Source organism: Podarcis pityusensis, assembly GCF_964106645.2.
Source record: "Podarcis pityusensis genome assembly, chromosome: 16".
Lineage (NCBI taxonomy): Eukaryota > Metazoa > Chordata > Lepidosauria > Squamata > Lacertidae > Podarcis > Podarcis pityusensis.
In genome coordinates this window covers 9,880,475-9,899,064 of record NC_138041.1, presented here as the reverse complement: position 1 = coordinate 9,899,064, position 18,590 = coordinate 9,880,475, and the positions used below count along the sequence as shown (strand labels likewise).

Here is an 18,590-nt window from a genome sequence, read left to right as displayed (position 1 = left end):
AAATACAAAGTGAGACATTAAGGAAATCCAAAGGGAAAATATGAAGAACAGAGGTTCTGACGAACAGAGTATTAAAAACGCGTGAGGTAAACGGTGGAAATCTTTTTTTCTTTTCAAAAATGATCTTTTTCTTTTACTTCTTTATTCTTTCTTTTTTCTTTTTTTCGATATCTTATCTTTCATTTCACTGCTTTATTGTAAACAGCATTTTATAGAGGTATAAATAATGTAAATATGAAAAGAGACAAAACTTTCTCTAATTGTTTTTCCTTGGTTAGATGTATTTTCTCTTTCTTTTGTATTTTCTTTTGCTGTGAATATGTATGTTTTTTTAATTTGTACTTAATAAAATTATTTTTAAAAAAAAGATGACTGAGGGTCTTACGAAGAGCAGTTGATGGAGTTGGGTATGTTCAGCCTGGGAAAAAGGAGATGGAAAGGAGACAGGCTAGCCTCCCCTTCAAATATCTCAAGGGCTGCCACATGGAAGATGGAGCATGCTTGTTTGCTCCAGCTTCGAGTTACAGCAAAGGAGATTTTGACCAATCATCAGAAAAAACTTCCCAACAGTAAGAGCTGTTTGAGCTTCCAAGTCTGTGATTTTATGCTTTACCGACTTGGTGGGCCTTTGGCCTGATCCAGCAGAACTCTTATGTTTTTATGCTGGTGGAATCAGCCAGTGAAAATTGATGGTGCCCCCTGATTCAAGGCCAACCTAAGAAAGTTCTTGTCCTGCACTACGGATGCAGAATCTGTCTATCCCATTCCACGTGGCCAGCAGCTAGGGATAATGTCAGTAGCAACATCTAGAGCAGTGGTTTCCACATTTCTCCTCCCCTCACTTGAAAATCACAGGTGGTCTCAGCAGTTGGGATTTTTTTTTTGCCTCCTGTAGATGTGCTAAAAGGGACGCGGGTGGCGCTGTGGGTTAAACCACAAGCCTAGGATTTGCCGATCAGAAGGTCGGCGGTTCAAATCCCCGCGACGGGGTGAGCTCCCATTGCTCGGTCCCTGCTCCTGTCAACCTAGCAGTTCGAAAGCACGTCAAAGTGCAAGTAGATAAATAGGTACCGCTCTGGCGGGAAGGTAAACGGCGTTTCCGTGCGCTGCTCTGGTTCGCCAGAAGCGGCTTAGTCATGCTGACCACATGACCTGGAAGCTGTACGCCAGCTCCCTCGGCCAATAAAGTGAGATGAGCGCTGCAACCCCAGAGTCAGCCAGGGGTCAGGGGTCCCTTTACCTTTAGATGTGCTAAACGTTGCATTTCAAAATTGCATTTTATTGTTTTTCTATTTCTTACACTGATATTCTACTGCATTACCATTCACATTCCACGGAATTCAAACTGCAATGCAATACAAAAATGCAATCTAAGAAAGAAAAGAAGCAACAATTCTTATTTTTATTGTTTTAAAAAACCCTCAGTAAGGATATTTAATGCCACGGACTACCTCAGCAAAGCTTTAAAGGCCGCTATAGAGGAACTTCCTGGATCTCAAATTTCCTGGGGAGGGAAGGCCGGTCTGGACCCTTTGACGGCCGTCTCCCCCCCAAACATCAGGTTTCGATCCGGCTTAGAGGTTGGCGACGCAAAGCGAAAGCAAGTCGTCTGGCAGAGGTTGGTTCACAGAGGTTTATTGGGCCCGGCTGGGCGCCCACCCCCATGATTCTGGAATGAACAAGAGGGTAGAGTCTGAGGGGGCAACAGGGACGGTCTGGGTCCAGCGAGATACAAAAACAACGGTCCGTTTGGAGAACGCAGAGCAGGTCCCCGGAGCTCACTCCTCTTCCTCCTCTTCTTCCTCCTCGAGGGCGATGGCGCGAGGGCCGCCGGGCCGGGGCTGCTGCTTCTGGACCGAGACGATACCGGTGAGGAGAGCGTAGCCGACCATTGCCACCAGGCCCACCAGCACCGACAGGACCTGGTTGCGGCGCTTGTACGGCTCCTCCTCAGCATCGCTCCCGTCCCCGGCGGCTGCCTTGGGGACGCTGGGCGGCGGGTCGCCTGAGGGAGAGAACCGGCGCGGCCGTCAGGGGGAAGAATCGCAACGTGAGGTAGGCAAGATGGCGGAGGCGTGGCGGCTGAGGCGACTCATCGGTCAGAGCAGGGCTGGGGAAGCTGGCGCTGCCCAGACGCGGCTAGACTCCAGCTCCCTTCATTCCTGGCGGCTGGGAGGCAGAGAACATTCTGGTACTACAACCGCCATCATCGCTGGCCAGGGCTGATGGGAGTTGGAGTCCAAAAGCGACTGGAGGTTCTCCCTAGCTATGGGAAGAAGGGGGTGAAATCCCATTTCCCATGGGCCTCCATTCCCAGCAAGTTACCAACATGCCATACTGGTTTCGGTGCCCGATTAAAACATTTTTGCTTAGGCAAGTTATCCAGACATGCAGAAATCATTTTATTTCTTTTTAAGCTACCGTTGGTTTTAAAATCACCGTTTGGAATATTTTCAATACGTACTTTTAGCTTGTCTTTTCTTGATAATAATTTATTTATTTATTATTATTATTATTATTATTATTATTATTATTATTAATGTGACACCCATCTGATTGGGGTGCTGCAAACCACTTAGAGGGGGGTTGCTGTTGTTGCTTTTCAAAAAAAGAAATATTGGTATATAAATGTTGTTAAATAAAAATAAGCCCCCCTGCTGGCCGCCCTCAAGATCAGACCTGCTGAAGTAATGCGCATGACTAATTTAAGGGCTATTCATTTTAATGGGTCTTCTTCTGAGTGGAAACTAAGAAACATGCCTAAATTTCTAAAATAATACATTACATAAGAAATCAGTCAATGGATTTGAAATGCCTGATTTGTCAGCATCATGGTTAGAGTGTCAGACTAGGATTAGGGAGAGATCAGGATTCAAATCCCCACCCCGTCCGTGAAAAGTCACTGGGTGCCTCCCAGCCTAACCTACCTCACCGGGTTGTTGTGGGGATTAAAGAAGAAATGAGGCAGAGAACCATGTACGCCACCTTGAGCTCACTGGAGAAGGTAAGATATAAATGCAATATATATCCCTCACTGCAAGAAATGAAGTTGAAAGGGAACCAGGCAGAGGGCCTTCTCAGTAGTGGCACCCGCCCTGTGGAACGCCCTCCCTTCAGATGTCAAGGAAATAAACAACTATTTGACTTTTAGAAGACACTTGAAGGCAGCCCTGTATAGGGAAGTTTTTAATGTTTGATGTTTTACAGTGGTGCCTCGCAAGACGAAATTAATCCGTTCCGCGAGTCTCTTCATCTTGCGGTTTTTTCGTCTTGCGAAGCACGGCTATTAGTGGCTTAGCGGCTATTAACGGCTTAGCGGCTTTGAGAAAAAGGAAACAAACTCGCAAGAACTCGCAAGACGTTTCGTCTTGCGAAGCAAGCCCATAGGGAAATTCGTCTTGCGGAACGACTCAAAAAACGGAAAACTCTTTCGTCTTGCGCGTTTTTCGTCTTGCGAGGCATTCGTCTTGTGAGGTACCACTGTATTATGCTTTTATATTTGTTGGAAGCTGCCCAGAGTGGCTGGGGCAACCTAGCCAGATGGGCTGGGTACAAATAATAAAATTCTTAAAATTATCGTATTATTGGTTATTATAAATAATGAATTTTCCAGTGCCATCTTGATCTTATGCCAATTTTTTTCCAGCCGCTTGGGGTTTGCTGTGGTTCCTTCCTCCTCTCCTACCCTGGGTCCCTTCCTCGCTCCCCCCCCCCCCCAGGCAACAGAACCAAGCACCCACCTTCATCCCAGGGGAAGTAGAGACTTAAGATGGACGTGCAATAATTGCAGAGGTTCGGGAGGGACTTGAGGTGCTGCTGGAATTTCCCGTTGGGCAGTTTGGCTTTCAGGAGCGGGGCCAAGTGGCTGAAGACAATGGCGTCCAGGGAGGCAGGCCTGAAAAGAGAGGGAGGGAGGAAGGAAATAAGGAAAGAAAGAAAGAACAGAAGAGGTGAGGGAATCCCCAGGAGGGCAAGAGGCGAAGGCTAACCCTCTCCTGTCAGCAGTGTGGTGGACTTGGGAGTCCAGGGTTCAAATCCTGTGGCCATCTGTCTGCAGGTTTACAAACCACTTCACAACCCAAACTTACCAAAATGATACACAATGAAAAGAATAAATGGAGATTAAATGAGGAGGGAAAGAGAACCATATACCGTATTTTTCGCTCCACAAGATGCACCTGACCATAAGATGCACCTAGTTTTTAGAGGAGGAAAACAAGAAAAAAAATATTCTGAACGTAACAGTGGATGTATGATTTTTGTGGTTCATGCCGTGGCCACAGACATGACATGTGATTTGACGGTGAGTTTGGGGTAGCCCAATGCAAAAATCCTGAGAATCCATGTTGATCCGTGCTTTGTAACCACGTTTCTGTGCCACTGCGGCCCCACGAAACAGTGGATGTGTGGGTTTTTTTTGGTGCAGGCTGTAGCCATGGACATGCTATGTGATCTAAACGGCCTCGGTCCTGTATACCTGAAGGAGCGTCTCCACCCCCATCGTCCAGCCCGGACACTGAGATCCAGCGCTGAGGGCCTTCTCGGTAGTGGCGCCCGCCCTGTGGAACGCCCTCCCATCAGATGTCAAAGAGATAAATAATTACCTGACATTCAGAAGACATCTGAAGGCAGCCCTGCTTAGGGAAGTTTTTAATATTTAACGCTGTACTGTTTTTAACACTTGATTGGGAGCCGCCCAGAGTGGCTGGGGAAACTCAGCCAGATGGGCGGGGTATAAATAAATTATTATTATTATTATTATTATTATTATTATTATTATTATTATTATCTGCTGGTGAATTTGGGGTGACCCAATGCAGAAATCCTGAGGATCCATGGGCTTTTACCTCCCCCCCTCCCAGGCAGTCTCCTTTATCTCTAGAGTCCCTTATCTCCCTCCCGATCCCTTGCTGATCAGCGGCTTTGTTTCAACACCCCCTTCCCTCTTGTTTGCCTTAGTGTCTTTTCCTTATCTGGAGCAGTTTTTTGCTCCTCCTTTTCTTCTAATTTCTCTCCTCATTGCTTTAATCTTCCTGTCTCCTCTCTGTCTTTACCTCCCTCCTCCCAGGCAGCCTCCTTTATTGCTAGTGTCCTTTATCTCGCTTGCGATCAGCGGCTTTGTTTCAACACTCACTTCCCTCTTTTTTAAAAAAAAACAAACAAACATGATCTGCTTTATGCCCCTGGGCAATTCGGCTCCAGGAACCACGCATTCGCTTCATAAGACACACAGACATTTCCCCTTACTTTTTAGGAGGAAAAAAGTGTGTCTTATAGAGCGAAAAATATGGTAAGTAATAAATTATTATTATTATTAGTCGTACCTTGGATCCCAAGCACCTTGTAAGTCGAACGTTTTGGCTCCTGAACGCCACAAACCCAGAAGCGAGTGTTCCAGTTTGCGAACGTTCTTTGGAACCTGAATGTCTGGCGGGGCTTCCGTGGTTTCCGATTGGCTGCAGGAACTTCCTGCAGCCAATCAGTGGCCGCGCTTTGGTTTCCGAACGTTTTGGAAGTCGAACGAACTTTCGGAACGGATTCCGTTCGACTTACAAGGTACGAACGTATTATTATTATTATTATTATTATTATTATTATTATTATTACCACATGTGCCACCTTGAGCTCCTTGGAAGAAAAGGTTGTCTATAAACACAGTAAATAAATGGCAAGCATCGCCAGCGTTTGGCTAAATTAATGTGAAAGAAGACAGTGCCTCTGAGCATGGGCAGAGTGTGCTCCCACTCACGGCAGAGTAAGGAGACATTAAAGAACTGCAGGGATTCCAGTTCCTAAGGGACTTCGCACGCCCTCATGGGAGCCTATACTTCCGCTCACAAACGGCGAACTTACGAATCTCCAAAGAAAAACTTCTGCCTGCCAAGGCGTTGGGACAGCAGCGTCAGGCACTCACGGGCTTCCCGGTACAGCTGTGGGGCACAGGGAGAGAAAAACGCTGTCAGGCTGTGACCCTTGCCATTCTCAAGCCCTGTCCCTTGACATAAACCTCCCAAACACCTCACCCCCCTAAGAACCAGGGCCTGCTTCTTCGGGCTGTGGAAAAGACCCTCTGTCCAGGCAAGCAAGAGGCAAAGATCAGAGTTCAAGGGAGGGCGAATCGGGGCCAGCAGAAGGTGTGGCCCTGAGGAAAGGAGGCGGGGCCTCGGAAGAGTTCCGAGGGCCAGGGGGAGAGGGCAGGAGGGCCGCCTCTGAAGTTCTCCACCACCCTGCTGTCGCTGCCCCTGCTTGTTGCGGCCTCATCCTGCACCCACTGACCTCCTTCTCCAGCTCCTCTTCGTTGTCCAGGCAGTTTTCCCCGCAGACCATCTGCAGCCGCTCCAGCTGCCGCTTCTGCATGCGGCCCGGGAGGAAGAAGTTCAGCGGGAAAGGGATGGCCTCCCCGTACCACTTCCGGGTGTGCTCCACGTAGTTTTTGGCGTCCACCCAGAACGTGTGGATCTGTCGGAGAAAACGAAGCCTGGTGGGACAACAGCTCCCTTTCTTTATTGTTTTCTGCATTTACCGTATTTTTCGCTCTATAGGACGCACCGGACCATAGGAGGGGGAGAACAGGGGAAAACATTCTCCCCCTCTCTGCTCAGCGCCCCTTCAGCGAAGCGGGAAGAGAAACAGAGCCCCTTCCATTTCTCCTCCCGCTTCACTGAAGGGGCGCTGCGAAGAGAGGGAAAACTGTGCAGCGCCTCTCCAGTGAAGCGAAGCCTGGAGAGCAAGAGGGATCGGTGTGCACTGACCCCTCTCACTCTCCAGGCTTCAGGCGGCTATCCGCAAGCCTTCAGAGCCTTCGGAGCGCAGCGGGAGTTCACTTCAGGCGGCTTCAGCAAAAGCAACGCAAAGCCTCCGGAGCGTGGGGGGAGCGCTCCCTCTGTGCTTCGGAGGCTTCACGCTGCTATCACTGAAGCCAAGGAACCTGCATTCGCTCCATAAGACGCACACACATTTCCCCTTAATTTTTGAAGGGGGAAATGTGCGTCTTATAGAGCGAAAAATACGGTATATCATTCCTTTCTCTCCCCACTCCTCAGTTCTCTCCCCACAACAACCCTGTGAGGTAGGTTAGTCTGAGGGGCAGAGGCTGGCCCAAGGTCACCCAGTGAGTTTCACGTCTGGATTTGAACCCTGGTCTCTCCCAGGTCCTAGTCTAGCCCTCTAACCAGGGCCATCTTTACCCGGGGGTGCAAGGGGTGCGAGGCACCCGGACGCCAGATTCTGGGGGGCCCCAGGCTCAGGGAGAACTCTCTTGAAATTCTTGGTCACCAAAGCCGGGCGGAAGGGGAGTGACAGGAAAGCATTTGATTGACGTTGGAGTGAGACTGAGTTGAGAAATAAGACTAAGAGCACATACTGAAGGAGCGTCTTCACCCCCATTGTTCAGCCCGGACACTGAGATCCAGCGCCGAGGGCCTTCTGGTGGTTCCCTCATTGCGAGAAGTGAGGTTACAGAGAACCAGACAGAGGGCCTTCTCGGTAGTGGTGCCCACCCTGTGGAACCCCCTCCCATCAGATGTGAAGGAAATAAGCAGCTATCTTATCTTTAAGAGACATCTGAAGGCAGCCCTGTTCAGGGAAGTTTTTAATATTTAACGCTGTACTGTTTTTAACACTTGATTGGGAGCCGCCCAGAGTGGCTGTGGAAACTCAGCCAGATGGGCGGGGTATAAATAAATTATTATTATTATAATTATTATTATTATATTATACTGATATAGGAATGTATTAGGTAATATGTAAAGAAATATACAATAATAAGAGTACATTCATATGTAAAAAAGGAATATACAACGGGAAAGACAGGAAGTCTAGTGTGTTGGTATGTATATGATTTTAGGGGGGAAATTGTTTTTGTTTTTTCTCCTTGTTCTTTTTTTTTTGTTTCATTTTCTTTCTAGGTATATAAAATTTGTATATAATTTTTGAATACATGTTGTAAATTATTGTTATAGTAAGTCCTGTAATGTAATATGGCAACGTTTACCGATGTAATGTAAGAATGTTAACAAATAAATAAAATGCAAATTCAAAAAAAGAAAGAAAGAAAGAAAGAAAGAGGGAGAGACAGACAGAAGGAGAATGCGCTTATCTAGTGACGGAACGCACACAGGCTCCGGAACCTTCTCAAGAAGTTGTATATGTGCGCTCACAAGGGCCCTTCCAGCTCCTCTAGAAATTGCTAGCCATAACGCTCCCACAATGAAAGGCTGCCCGAAATGGCTCTCCCACGCATGCGCACAATGCTCTCCTGTCTCATCTTTCAGACACCTCCCTATGACCGTAAGCGCATGCGTGGAGTCTTTACACCGACTCCCAATGTGTTCTTTGTCTTTAGAAAAGCTGGCTTTAAATAAAACCCACAAAAAAACCTCATTTTGGAACCACACAGGCGTGAGCGCTGTTTATCAAATGATAATAGTGACATAAGCATAATAATAGTTAATTTGGGGGCTAAACTAAATTTGGGGGCAGTGGGCGGATCTTTGCACTCCGGAGGCGCATATGCTAAAGCAGGGGTAGGCAAACCAAGGCCCAGGGGCCGGATCCGGCCCAATCGCCTTCTAAATTCGGCCTTCAGACGGTCCGGGGAATCAGCGTGTTTTTACATGAGCAGAATGTGTCCTTTTATTGAAAATGCATCTCTGGGTTATTTGTGGGGCATAGGAATTCGTTCATTTCCCCCAAAAAATATAATCCAGCCCACCACATGGTCTGAGGGATGGTGGACCAGCCCACGGCTGAAAAAGGTTGCTGACCCCTGTGCTAAAGACAGCCCTGCCTCTAACCACTACACAACACTGGCTGTACCTAACCTTGCTTCCTTGACCCAGGGGCTGAACGCAACATCTAACCATGTGCCTGATGCCACGTTTGGGTGCAACAGCAGCTTTGCTACTCTTTTAAGTTTCTGGTCCTCATGGTTAAGAACAAAATAAACTTTTCTTTTGGGAATTATAGGGACAGAACCACCTAAATTGTATAGAAATTTATTTATGTATGCTACTACAGCAGCAAGAATGCTACTTGCCCCAAAATGGAAAGAAGGAAGAACGGATACAAAAACTTATGGAATATGCAGAAATGGCAAAACTTACCGGAAGAATAAGAAATCAAGATAACAAACTTTTTTTTAATAAAAGAATGGAAATGGTTTATTGAATATTTACAATTAAATTGCAAACAGATAAAAACATTAGCAGGATTATTGTAATAACCTGCGGATTCGTAAGAGTATATATTTAAAGTAGATAATTAAATGAGCAAATTAAATGAATTTGGATATGCAGAAGATATTAAAAAATAAATTTAAGGAACCGCAGAAAGAGGGGGAAGGAAGTCAAACTTCACTCTCCCATCTTGTGGCTTCTAGCAACTTGTATTCAGAATTATTACTGCCTCCAGCCATTCAGGCACAGCATAGCCATTACGGCTAGCAGCCACTGATAGTCTTGTCCTCTGTGAATCTCTGCAACCCTCTTTTTGGCCATCACTGTTTCCTGTGGCAGCGAGTTCCATAGTTTAACTATGTGCTGCGAGAAGAAGCAGGGGTGTTTTTTTGTGTGTGTGGCTGCATAATCTATTGTTTTTATTCATTCAAACTCGGCTTCCCTTTCCTGCATGAAAGGGAAAGTCAGACCCGTCAGTCACAAACACAATGGGGTTAGCCTGTTTGGGCCCTGACCCTACAAGCTTGGAGTGTAGGGTGGATGAGGGCCCCACGATCAACGCAGCAACTTCTCCCACCTGCCCCAACTCACCAGCACAGGCAGGAGCTTCTCCTGCAACAGGGACACGAAGGCGAGGGTGTCGGCTCCCTGCCGAGCCGAGAGGTCGTAGTCTGCGTTGAATTTCTGCGATGGGGGGAGAGAGGATCAGGGCAAGGACGGAGGTCCCCCACAGCTCCCTTAAGATCTGGCATGGGGAGGGGGTGCTGCTGGCACATTTGGGCCCATGTGGTGGGTTTATATTATTATTTATGTTTAATTACCATCAAATTATTATCAGATTGTTGTTGTCGTTGTTGTTATACCACCCTTTATCAAAAGATCACAGGGCAGTGTTTGTTTGTTTAATTAAATTTGTATACAACCCTATATATAATAACAATAAATTTTATTTATACCCCGCCCTCCCCAGCCAAGACCGGGCTCAGGGCAGCTAACAACCGATATAAAAACAAATTGATTGAAATACAACTTAAAAACAAGATTAAAATACAACATTCAAACATTTAAATTAAAATGCAGCCTCATTTCAATGGAAACTCAAATCAAAAACTTTTTGGGAGATGAAAACATCAGGTCTTCACCAAGGCTAACTATCCAGACTGGTCCTACATGGGCCAGAAAAAAGCCAGGGAAGTCCCCAAATAGGAGTTCCATCACAGGAGAAAAAAAGAGGGGGAGGGAATCAAATTGATTCCAAGCCAAAGGCCAGGCGGAACAACTCTGACTTACAGGCCCCGCAGAAAGAAATCAGATCCTGCAGGGCCCTGGTCTCATGAGACAGAGCATTCCACTAGGCCGGAGCCAGTGTTGAGAAGGCCCTGGCTCTGGTTGAGGCTAATCTGACTTCCTTAGGGCCCGGGACCTCTAGGGTGTTGCTATTTATGGACCTTAAGGTCCTCCGTGGGGCATACCGGGAGAGGCGGTCCCGTAGGTACGAGGGTCCTAGGCCGTGAAGGGCTTTAAAAGTCAAAACAAGCACCTTAAATCCATACATATCCGCAGGTCTCAGTGCAGTTACAACAAAATTTCACAAAATGAAAACACACAATAAATAAAAACGAAAACAACCCAATAACCACCCCCCAACACATTTTAAAAGGGCCTTGGGTGTCCATCAGTGCTAGAGAGGTTGGGCAACTGTGATTTCAGAATCAGGGGGGACTCCCTACCTTTGCCCCCACCCGACCAAGATTGCCCCAGAGGCGATCCCAAGGAGACTGTAAGGGAGGTACCTGTTTCCTGAGGTGGGTGATGATCTGCTGAGTGTCTGAGATGATGCCTTCATCTTTTGTCTTCAGTGCCGGGAGGGTCCCTGCAAACAGACGACGTCAGAGGCAGGTGACTGGGTTGTTTCCCAGGCACAGTTAGGAGAGCTGGGTTTCAGCCCTGAAGCCCTTCACAAGTGACCCACTGAATCAGGGAGTGTCCCAAAAAAGGAAAAGTTATGGGGAAATGATACCTTTGATCACAAGGCACACAAAGTTCCCATGGCTGGTTCTTTTTAATATGTATATGTTGCAAATCAGAAATAAAAGAACTCATAACACATCTGTTAACCGCTGCAAGAACAACCATTGCCAGGACATGGAAATCATTGCAATTATTCAATATGGACCAATGTCATAATGCAATTGGGCAAACAGCATTATTGGAAAAACCAACAGAGAAATTAAAAGGAGCAAGAGGCTAAAAGAAACACAACAATTTTTATGCAGTCTGGGGTGACTTCAATTGCACAAATAGTGAGGCATGTGGGAGAGCAGTACCCATCGTCTACCGCACAGTTTGGTGTGCAAAAAGCACATATTTTAATTATTATTTTCTGCTCCTTCCTCCTGCCTTCATATAAACTCCTGTAGATCATAATTGCTGTTGAAACAAAATCTCTCTCTTTGTAGTCAACAATCCAAGCCAATATATGGTGTGATGCATCGTTTTGTGTCTGTTAAAACTGTGATGGTTTTGGTATACACTCTGACATAACTTTGTTAGTGCATTTGAAGACGTTTCTCTGAGTGTTTGCAATTGTTTTATTTTTGATTTTCATTTTGTGTAACCGCTGCGTGTCGTATGCTCTAATAAAAAATAAAACGAAGAATAAGGTTTGGCCAATGACCCATCTAGTCCAGCGTCCTGTTCTCACAGCGGCCGACCAGGTGCCTCTTGGAAAACCCACAAGCAGAACCCGAACTCAAGAGCCCTCGCCCCTCCTGTGATTTCCAAATACTGGTGTTCTGAAACACTGCTACCAGAGTATTGTTAGCCCAGAAATGGAAGCAAGAAGAAATTCTGACAGAAGAATGGCAGACAAAATTAATGGACTACGCAGAATTAGATAAAATGACAGGGGGATCAGAGGGATCTGATTGAAACTTGAGGGATCAGAGATTCACAGAAGACTGGAAGAAATATACGAACTATTTGAAGTGGAACTGTAATCAACAAATTACGCTAGTAGGACTACAAGAAGTTTTGTAAGGAGAAATGTATGAAACACTGCAAAGTAGAGAAAGAACAGAGATACTAGTTATGAGATAAATGTAATATTGAAGTAAGAAATGTATATTAAGTGAATAGGCTGGAAAATTTTCAGATGTGATTGATGGAAGTCAAAAAAATGGTGTAAGATAGGAAAGTGTTTAATTACTGTTGAAAATGATATGTTGGAAAATTAATTTAAAAATTATAAAAAAAGAAACAAACATTACTACCAACCACTTGTGCAGAAAGAAGGAGGCAGACGTCCCTCAATTTCCCTGCTTCCCACGAAAATCTTACCTGAGGGGCTTCGCCAAGGATTTGTGATTTTGTGAACCTTGAGGGGTGCACCTGTGAAACGGGCATAAGTCTGGAAAGGAGGGGGGGAAACAAACTGAGCTTTTGTGTAGTGTACATGTATTTATTTTTTACATTCCCTCAAGGAGATCAGAGTGGCTTATAAAATCCCCTCTCCCCCCTACAACAATCTTGTGAGGTAGGCAAGGCTATGAAGCAATAAGTGATCAAGCACGCTTGAGCTCCATGGCTGAACGCCGGTCTTCCCAACCCTAATTCACACAACACATTTAAAGTGCTATGATACCCCTTTACACAGTCATGGCTTCCCCCTGCACCAAAGAACTCTGGGAGCTGTAGTTTGTTAAGGGATTGTGAAGGGATGAAGAGAATTGTTTGGAGGAGACACCTATTCTGGAACTACAATTCCCAGAGTGGTTTAACCATCAATCCCTCTCTCTGGGGAACTCTGGGAATTATAGCTCCGTGAGGAGAACAGGGGTCTCCTAACCGCTCTGAGACCCTTAACAAACTACAGCTCCCAGAATTCTTTGGGGGAACCCGTGACCAATCAGCCCAGTGGCCCATCTAGCTCTAGGGCAACCGGTTGCCCCAATGGGAAGCCCGTAAGCTGGACCCGGGCGCAACAGCAGCTGTCTCTCCACTTGTGATTTCCAATAACTGTTCTGTCTAATGTGGTAGGCCCAACTGGTTTGGCAATAGCCCCTGATAAGTCTTAGTCTCCGTCAATCTGTCAAATCGGCAGATTAAAAATAAACTTTTAAAAATATGATTGCAAGGGGGAGGCTGCAAACAAGCCTAAGAGCCACCCCAGGGGGGAAAAATAAACCCAAAGTCAGTGACTAAATCACAGCTATAAACACACCACTGGCCCATAATTAGCTAAAAGACCTTTTGCCATATGGTAGAAGGTCATGGAGGAAAGGGAGAAAGTTTAAGGGTTACATGTTCCTTTAAAATATTAACAACCCCCTGGGAATTGCAGGTCTGCTTGTCATCCTTTTCTATTTTCTTAAACTGGCCCTGCTCCTTAGTTTTAAAAAGGCGGGGAAGGGGGAAACCGTCATCCTGGGCGCTTTGCTTCTTATAATATCCTGCTTTGCTTAAGGGCTTCGAAAGCTCCAACGCTGCCAACTTTCTGCCTGCTAAAAAGCACCGGAGCAGCGCTGGGGACTGAAGTTGGCCCAGGGAAAGGGCGAAGAGCAGCCAGGAGGTAAAGACGTGGCCCCTCGTCTTTCTTCCAAGTCCTCCCCACCGTGGCAGGGGAGAGGCAGAGGCTGCGTCCCAAAGGGCAAAGCTTTTGGGGAGAGCCAGCGGCGCCCGCGTTTGGAGAGGGGGTCCCCCGCTCCACGCCACTCGGTCTCCAAGGCTCACCAAAACGGCCAGGCAGTCGGGATCCACCGACGGCAACCCCCAGCCGCCAGCCCAGCAGTACAGCTCCATGGGCGCCGCCATGATGCAGCCCTTCCGACCCGGAACAACACCCTCCGAGGAAAGAGGGGGGTAGAAAAGAGAAGTCACTCCGATTCCGTCCAGTCCCCGCGCGTAAAAGCGTGCGCTCTGCGCTTAGGGCGCAGCGGAAAAACGGCCCCGATCGCAGCGCGGGAATTCAACCCGGTTCTGCGTTCGATGGCCAAGGGGGAGCTTTCCCCTCGATTTTCTCTTGAACCCGAGCCCTAGGGGCGGGTTTGACTCGGGAGTATCCGCACGAAGGCTTCAAACAGCGCGCTCTTCCTAGCCACGGTCTACCCAGGTGTAAGCCCCACTGAGTTTGGAGAGGCTTGCTTTTCTCGGGGAAGGGGAACTAGGATCGCAGACTTCTTCCACCAAAGTGGCGTGCTTGTAGCAACACGCATCATTAAAAGCTCATGGCTTCCCCAAAGGTGTCAGTTCTCACCGTGAAATAGTTACAGTAAGTGCCACACTTTTAACATATGGGTTCTGCGTACCCTTGAGTACCCCCAGAAAAAGCACTTATTATTATTAGTGTTTAGATCTGGCCTTTTATCGCCAGGATTCAAGATGGCTTCCAACATTTGCAAACCTTATAAAATACAAAGTAGAAAAAGCAAACTAAGTTGATTGTCATCTGATGCCCTTTTAAAATGTGTCGCAGAAGGAGAGATTATTGGGTTGTCTCTGTTTTTGTTTTTATTACGTATCTTGTGTTTTTTATATTGTGATTTTATGTTGCGAACTGCCCTGAGATCTACGGGTGTAGGGTGGTATACAAATTCAATTGAAAAATAGATAGAGATAAGCTATAATTACAACACATCAGAACGCATTTGGAGCCAGCAATTAAAATGCAGTGTGATCTTGACAGCGGCCTTAATTTTCAAGGGCTGGTCTGTACAGGAAGGTTTTATCCGACCTACGCTGTGGGTTAAACCACAGAGCCTAGGACTTGCCGATCAGAAAGTCGACGGTTCAAATCCCTGCAACGGGGTGAGCTCCCATTGCTGGGTCCCTGCTCCTGCCAACCTAGCAGTTTGAAAGCACGTCAAAGTGCAAGTAGATAAATAGGTACCGCTCCGGCGGGAAGGTAAACGGCGTTTCCGTGCGCTGCTCTGGTTCGCCAGAAGCGGCTTAGTCATGCTGGCCACATGACCCGGAAGCTGTATGCCGGCTCCCTTGGCCAGTAAAGCGAGATGAGCGCCGCAACCCCAGAGTCAGCCACGACTGGACCTAATGGTCAGGGATCCCTTTACCTTTACCTTTACAGAAGGGATAACAAGGAGGGAGCCAGTCTGGCCTCTCTCAGGAGAGAATTCCACAACATGGGAGCAGCCACAGAGAAGCCTCTCAATGTGTCACCCCTAACCATTGACAGATAAGCACAGAAGGCTTTTGCCTTACTTCTGAGTAACGGCTACTCAGGCCCCACACAAATGGGGACCAGACTTCCAGTGCTGCTGTGTGCATGAGAAGATTTTCACTCTGGGTAACCATTAAAGGAAAAGTTTCTCTGAGCATGCCTTTCCTTTACCGTAATACAGGGGTGGGGAACTTAAAGCCCACGGGGAGGGGGGCAAATGCAGCCCTCCAGTCCTCTTTCGCAGAGGACTAAAATTTGCTTTCATTTTGCCTCTGGGCTAACCCCTAATCCTTTCAAAGAGCTACAAGTCGCCTGGGAACAGGGATGGGTCATTAAACCATTTTGGGAAGTGTAGCTCTGGGAGAGGAGCAGGGTGCCTTCTAACAGCTCTCAGCACCCTTAACAAACTATAGTTCCCAGGATTTTTGGGGAAGCCATGAGTGCTATGGTGATGCTTTAAATGTACAGAGCAGAGAGGGCCTTGGTGTGTTAACATTCTTAGCTTCTACCTGCTTTTTTGTGTATTACCAAAAGAGGGAGCATCTCTCTTTGTACAACTCCCCCCCCCCCTTGCACAACACAAACACACACATGCAGAAGCCATTGGATAGCTCAGTTTGGTTAGAACGTGATGCTGATAATACCAAGGCTGTAGGTTTGATCCCCATATGGGATTCGCATTTTCCTGCATTGCCAGGGGTTGGACTAGATCATGGGTAAGCAAACTAAGGCCTGGGGGCCGTATTCAGCCCAGCAGCCTTCTAAATCCAGCCCACGGAGGGTCCAGGAATCAGCATGTTTTTACGTGAGTAGAATGCGCCCTTTTATTTAAAATGCACCTCTGGGTTATTTGTGGGGCCAGCCTGGTGTTTTTACATGAGCAGAATGTGTGCTTTTATTTAAAATGCATCTCTGGGTTATTTGTGGGGCATAGGAATTCGTTGTTGTTTTTTTCAAAAATATAGTCCGGCCCCCCACAAGGTCTGAGGGACAGTGGACCGGCCCCCTGCTGAAAAAGTTTGCTGACTCCTGGACTAGATGATACTCAGGGTCCCTTCCAACTCTACAATTCTATGATTCTACATTATGGACAGGCCTTCTCTGACACTGGGTTGCATTTATCCTTTATTTTCATTCATTTATTGATTACATTGATATCACACCTTTCCTCCAAGGACCTCAGAACAGCACAGATGGTTCCTCTTCCTCCCCATTTCATCCACAGAACAACCCTGTGAGGTAGGCTAGGCTGAGAGTAAGTGACTTCTCCAAGGTCACCCAGGGAACATCATGGGTAGGGTGGCCATATTCCCCAAAGTGAAAATCCGGACAAAGTTGTTGAGGTTTTTGGGGTGCTTTTTTATTTTTAAAGCATTTTTTTTAAAAAAAAAGTCCAACTTTCCATATGTCTGGGTTTCCCAAGACATTTTGCCAATTCAGCGAAAACCCACCCGGATGCCGTTTTGAGAGCCCAATTCCTGGAAATGTGCAGAAAAACCCAGACATATGGCAGCCCTAATCATGCGTCTAGTAGGGAATTTGAACCCTGGACTCCCAGGTCTTAGTCCAACACTCTGACCACTCCACCGCACTGTCTCTGACTGTCCAGCTACGGTCTACTCAAGATCGAACCTATTGCTGTTAATGGACCCAAGTTAGTCATGTTCCTTCGTTTCTCCCTCCAGGTAGGGCTAACATTGGACGCAACCCCTCCATTTTAACAATAACCATTCATTTTTGCCCCCTGTTCAGCCAAGCACAAGTCGAAAGACAGACACTGACGTCAAGGAGGCTCTCTTGTGTTTGCAGAGGAGCGAAGGATCCAAACCAGAGGAAACAAGAAGAGATTGATTTGGTTGGGGGGAGAGGGAGAGACACGCATCCTGTCCCTTTTGCCAAGGGAGGTGAGATCCAGCTCTGAGGCTGCAGCAGATGGGCCTCTGTTCCTGTCTGAGGCAGAGAACTCAATCTCGGGAGTACCCTTGTCTCAGAAAAGAGGCGGATTTGCCCAGGCAGCCAGCCAGCACATTCCTCTGTGGCTATTGCCTCATTATATTTCCCTTGCAAAAAATAGTGCCTCCGCAATGATCTCATTCGAAGGGGACACCAGAACACGATTCCATCACATTCTGGGCAGGAGTCTGTGTGCGCACACACACACACACACACACAGGAGGAAGGGAGGGAGAAAGCCTCTTTTACAACGCTGTTGCTCAGATCTGCCGCTGCAGAGGGAGCCAGAGTGGGTGGACTACAGCTCTCCAGAAGCTCTCAAACCCTCCGAAAGGATATTGTAGAGTTGGGAAAGGTTCATAAAAGGGCAAGCCAAGTGATCCAGGGGACAGAGCAGCTCCACAATGAAAGGTGGCAGCGTTTGGGGCTTTATTGCAGCTGGATAGCTCAGTTGCTTCGAAAGCACATCAAAGTGCAAGTAGATAAATAGGTACCGCTCCAGCGGGAAAGTAAATGGCGTTTCCGTGCGCTGCTCTGGTTCGCCAGAAGCGGCTTAGTCATGCTGGCCACATGACCCGGAAGCTGTTCGCTGGCTCCCTCGGCCAATAAAGCGAGATGAACACCGCAACCCCAGAGTCGTCTGCGACTGGACCTAATGGTCAGGGGTCCCTTTACCTTTACCTTTAGCTCAGTTGGTTAGAGTAGGGTTGCCGTCTTTCAAACAGTGAAAATATGGCAACCCGGGCAGAAAAGTTGTTCAGCTTTTTTATTTTTTAGTTCTGCCCAACGTTGTTGAGCTTTCTTGGCAAAATCGCAAAAAAATGCTGTTTTCCAGCAATTTTTGTGGAAGATCGGCAGAAACGGCACTGCCGACATTGGACATTTTTACCAATTTCCACCCGGACACTGCTCCCGACTGCAGTATTCCGGACTGCAGAAATCCCAGACATATGGTAACCCTAGGTTAGAGCGTGGTGCTGATAACGCCAAGGCTTCAGGTTCGAGCCCCATAAGAGATAAGATGCATTGCAGTGGGGTGGACTAGATGATCCTCAAGCTCTCTTCCAGCTCAATGATTCTTTGATTCAGGGACTGAATCCGCAACAACCGCTGCTGGCAAACGCCTTGCTGGAAGAGAAAAGGCGAGTAAGAAGTTTATAGAAGGATAGAGAAAAGTTTGTCTCCCTCTTCCAATGAAGCTGAACGTTGGAAGATTCAGGACAGATAAAGTCCTCCTTTGCACAGGGCAAACTCTTATTGTACCATAAAACCTTTTATTGGCATCA

General features: G+C 47.1%; 2 protein-coding genes across 2 annotated transcripts in view; one reads left to right on the top strand and one right to left on the bottom strand.

Annotated features, from left to right (window-relative positions):
• Positions 1 to 1,619: 1,619 nt before the first annotated feature.
• Positions 1,620 to 14,134, bottom strand: MTX1 (metaxin 1). The gene is made up of 8 exons (XM_080984823.1): positions 13,908 to 14,134; positions 12,516 to 12,585; positions 10,970 to 11,049; positions 9,768 to 9,860; positions 6,277 to 6,459; positions 5,854 to 5,930; positions 3,741 to 3,895; positions 1,620 to 2,005 (listed from the first exon to the last, which is right to left on the bottom strand). Exons 1-8 carry the CDS (start codon positions 13,986 to 13,988, stop codon positions 1,779 to 1,781), a joined length of 966 nt encoding a protein of 321 aa, XP_080840949.1. The 5' UTR covers positions 13,989 to 14,134; the 3' UTR covers positions 1,620 to 1,778.
• Positions 14,135 to 14,319: 185 nt separating this feature from the next.
• Positions 14,320 to 18,590, top strand: part of THBS3 (thrombospondin 3) — a 56,997-nt gene continuing 52,726 nt past the window's right edge. Inside the window, exon 1 of the mRNA XM_080984564.1 lies at positions 14,320 to 14,445. The gene's annotated coding sequence lies outside the window, so the exon portion shown is untranslated. The remainder of the gene's footprint in view (positions 14,446 to 18,590) is intronic.

Coding starts and splice junctions, on each gene's coding strand:
- MTX1 (XM_080984823.1), bottom strand. CDS start 13,988: ATGGCGGCGCCCATGGAGCTGTACTGCTGGGCTGGCGGCTGGGGGTTG. Junction 6,460..9,767: donor AGAAGCTCCTGCCTGTGCTG/GTGAGTTGGGGC, acceptor TTTCTCCGACAG/ATCCACACGTTCTGGGTGGA. Junction 5,931..6,276: donor AAGAGGAGCTGGAGAAGGAG/GTCAGTGGGTGC, acceptor TGTGCCCCACAG/CTGTACCGGGAAGCCCGTGA.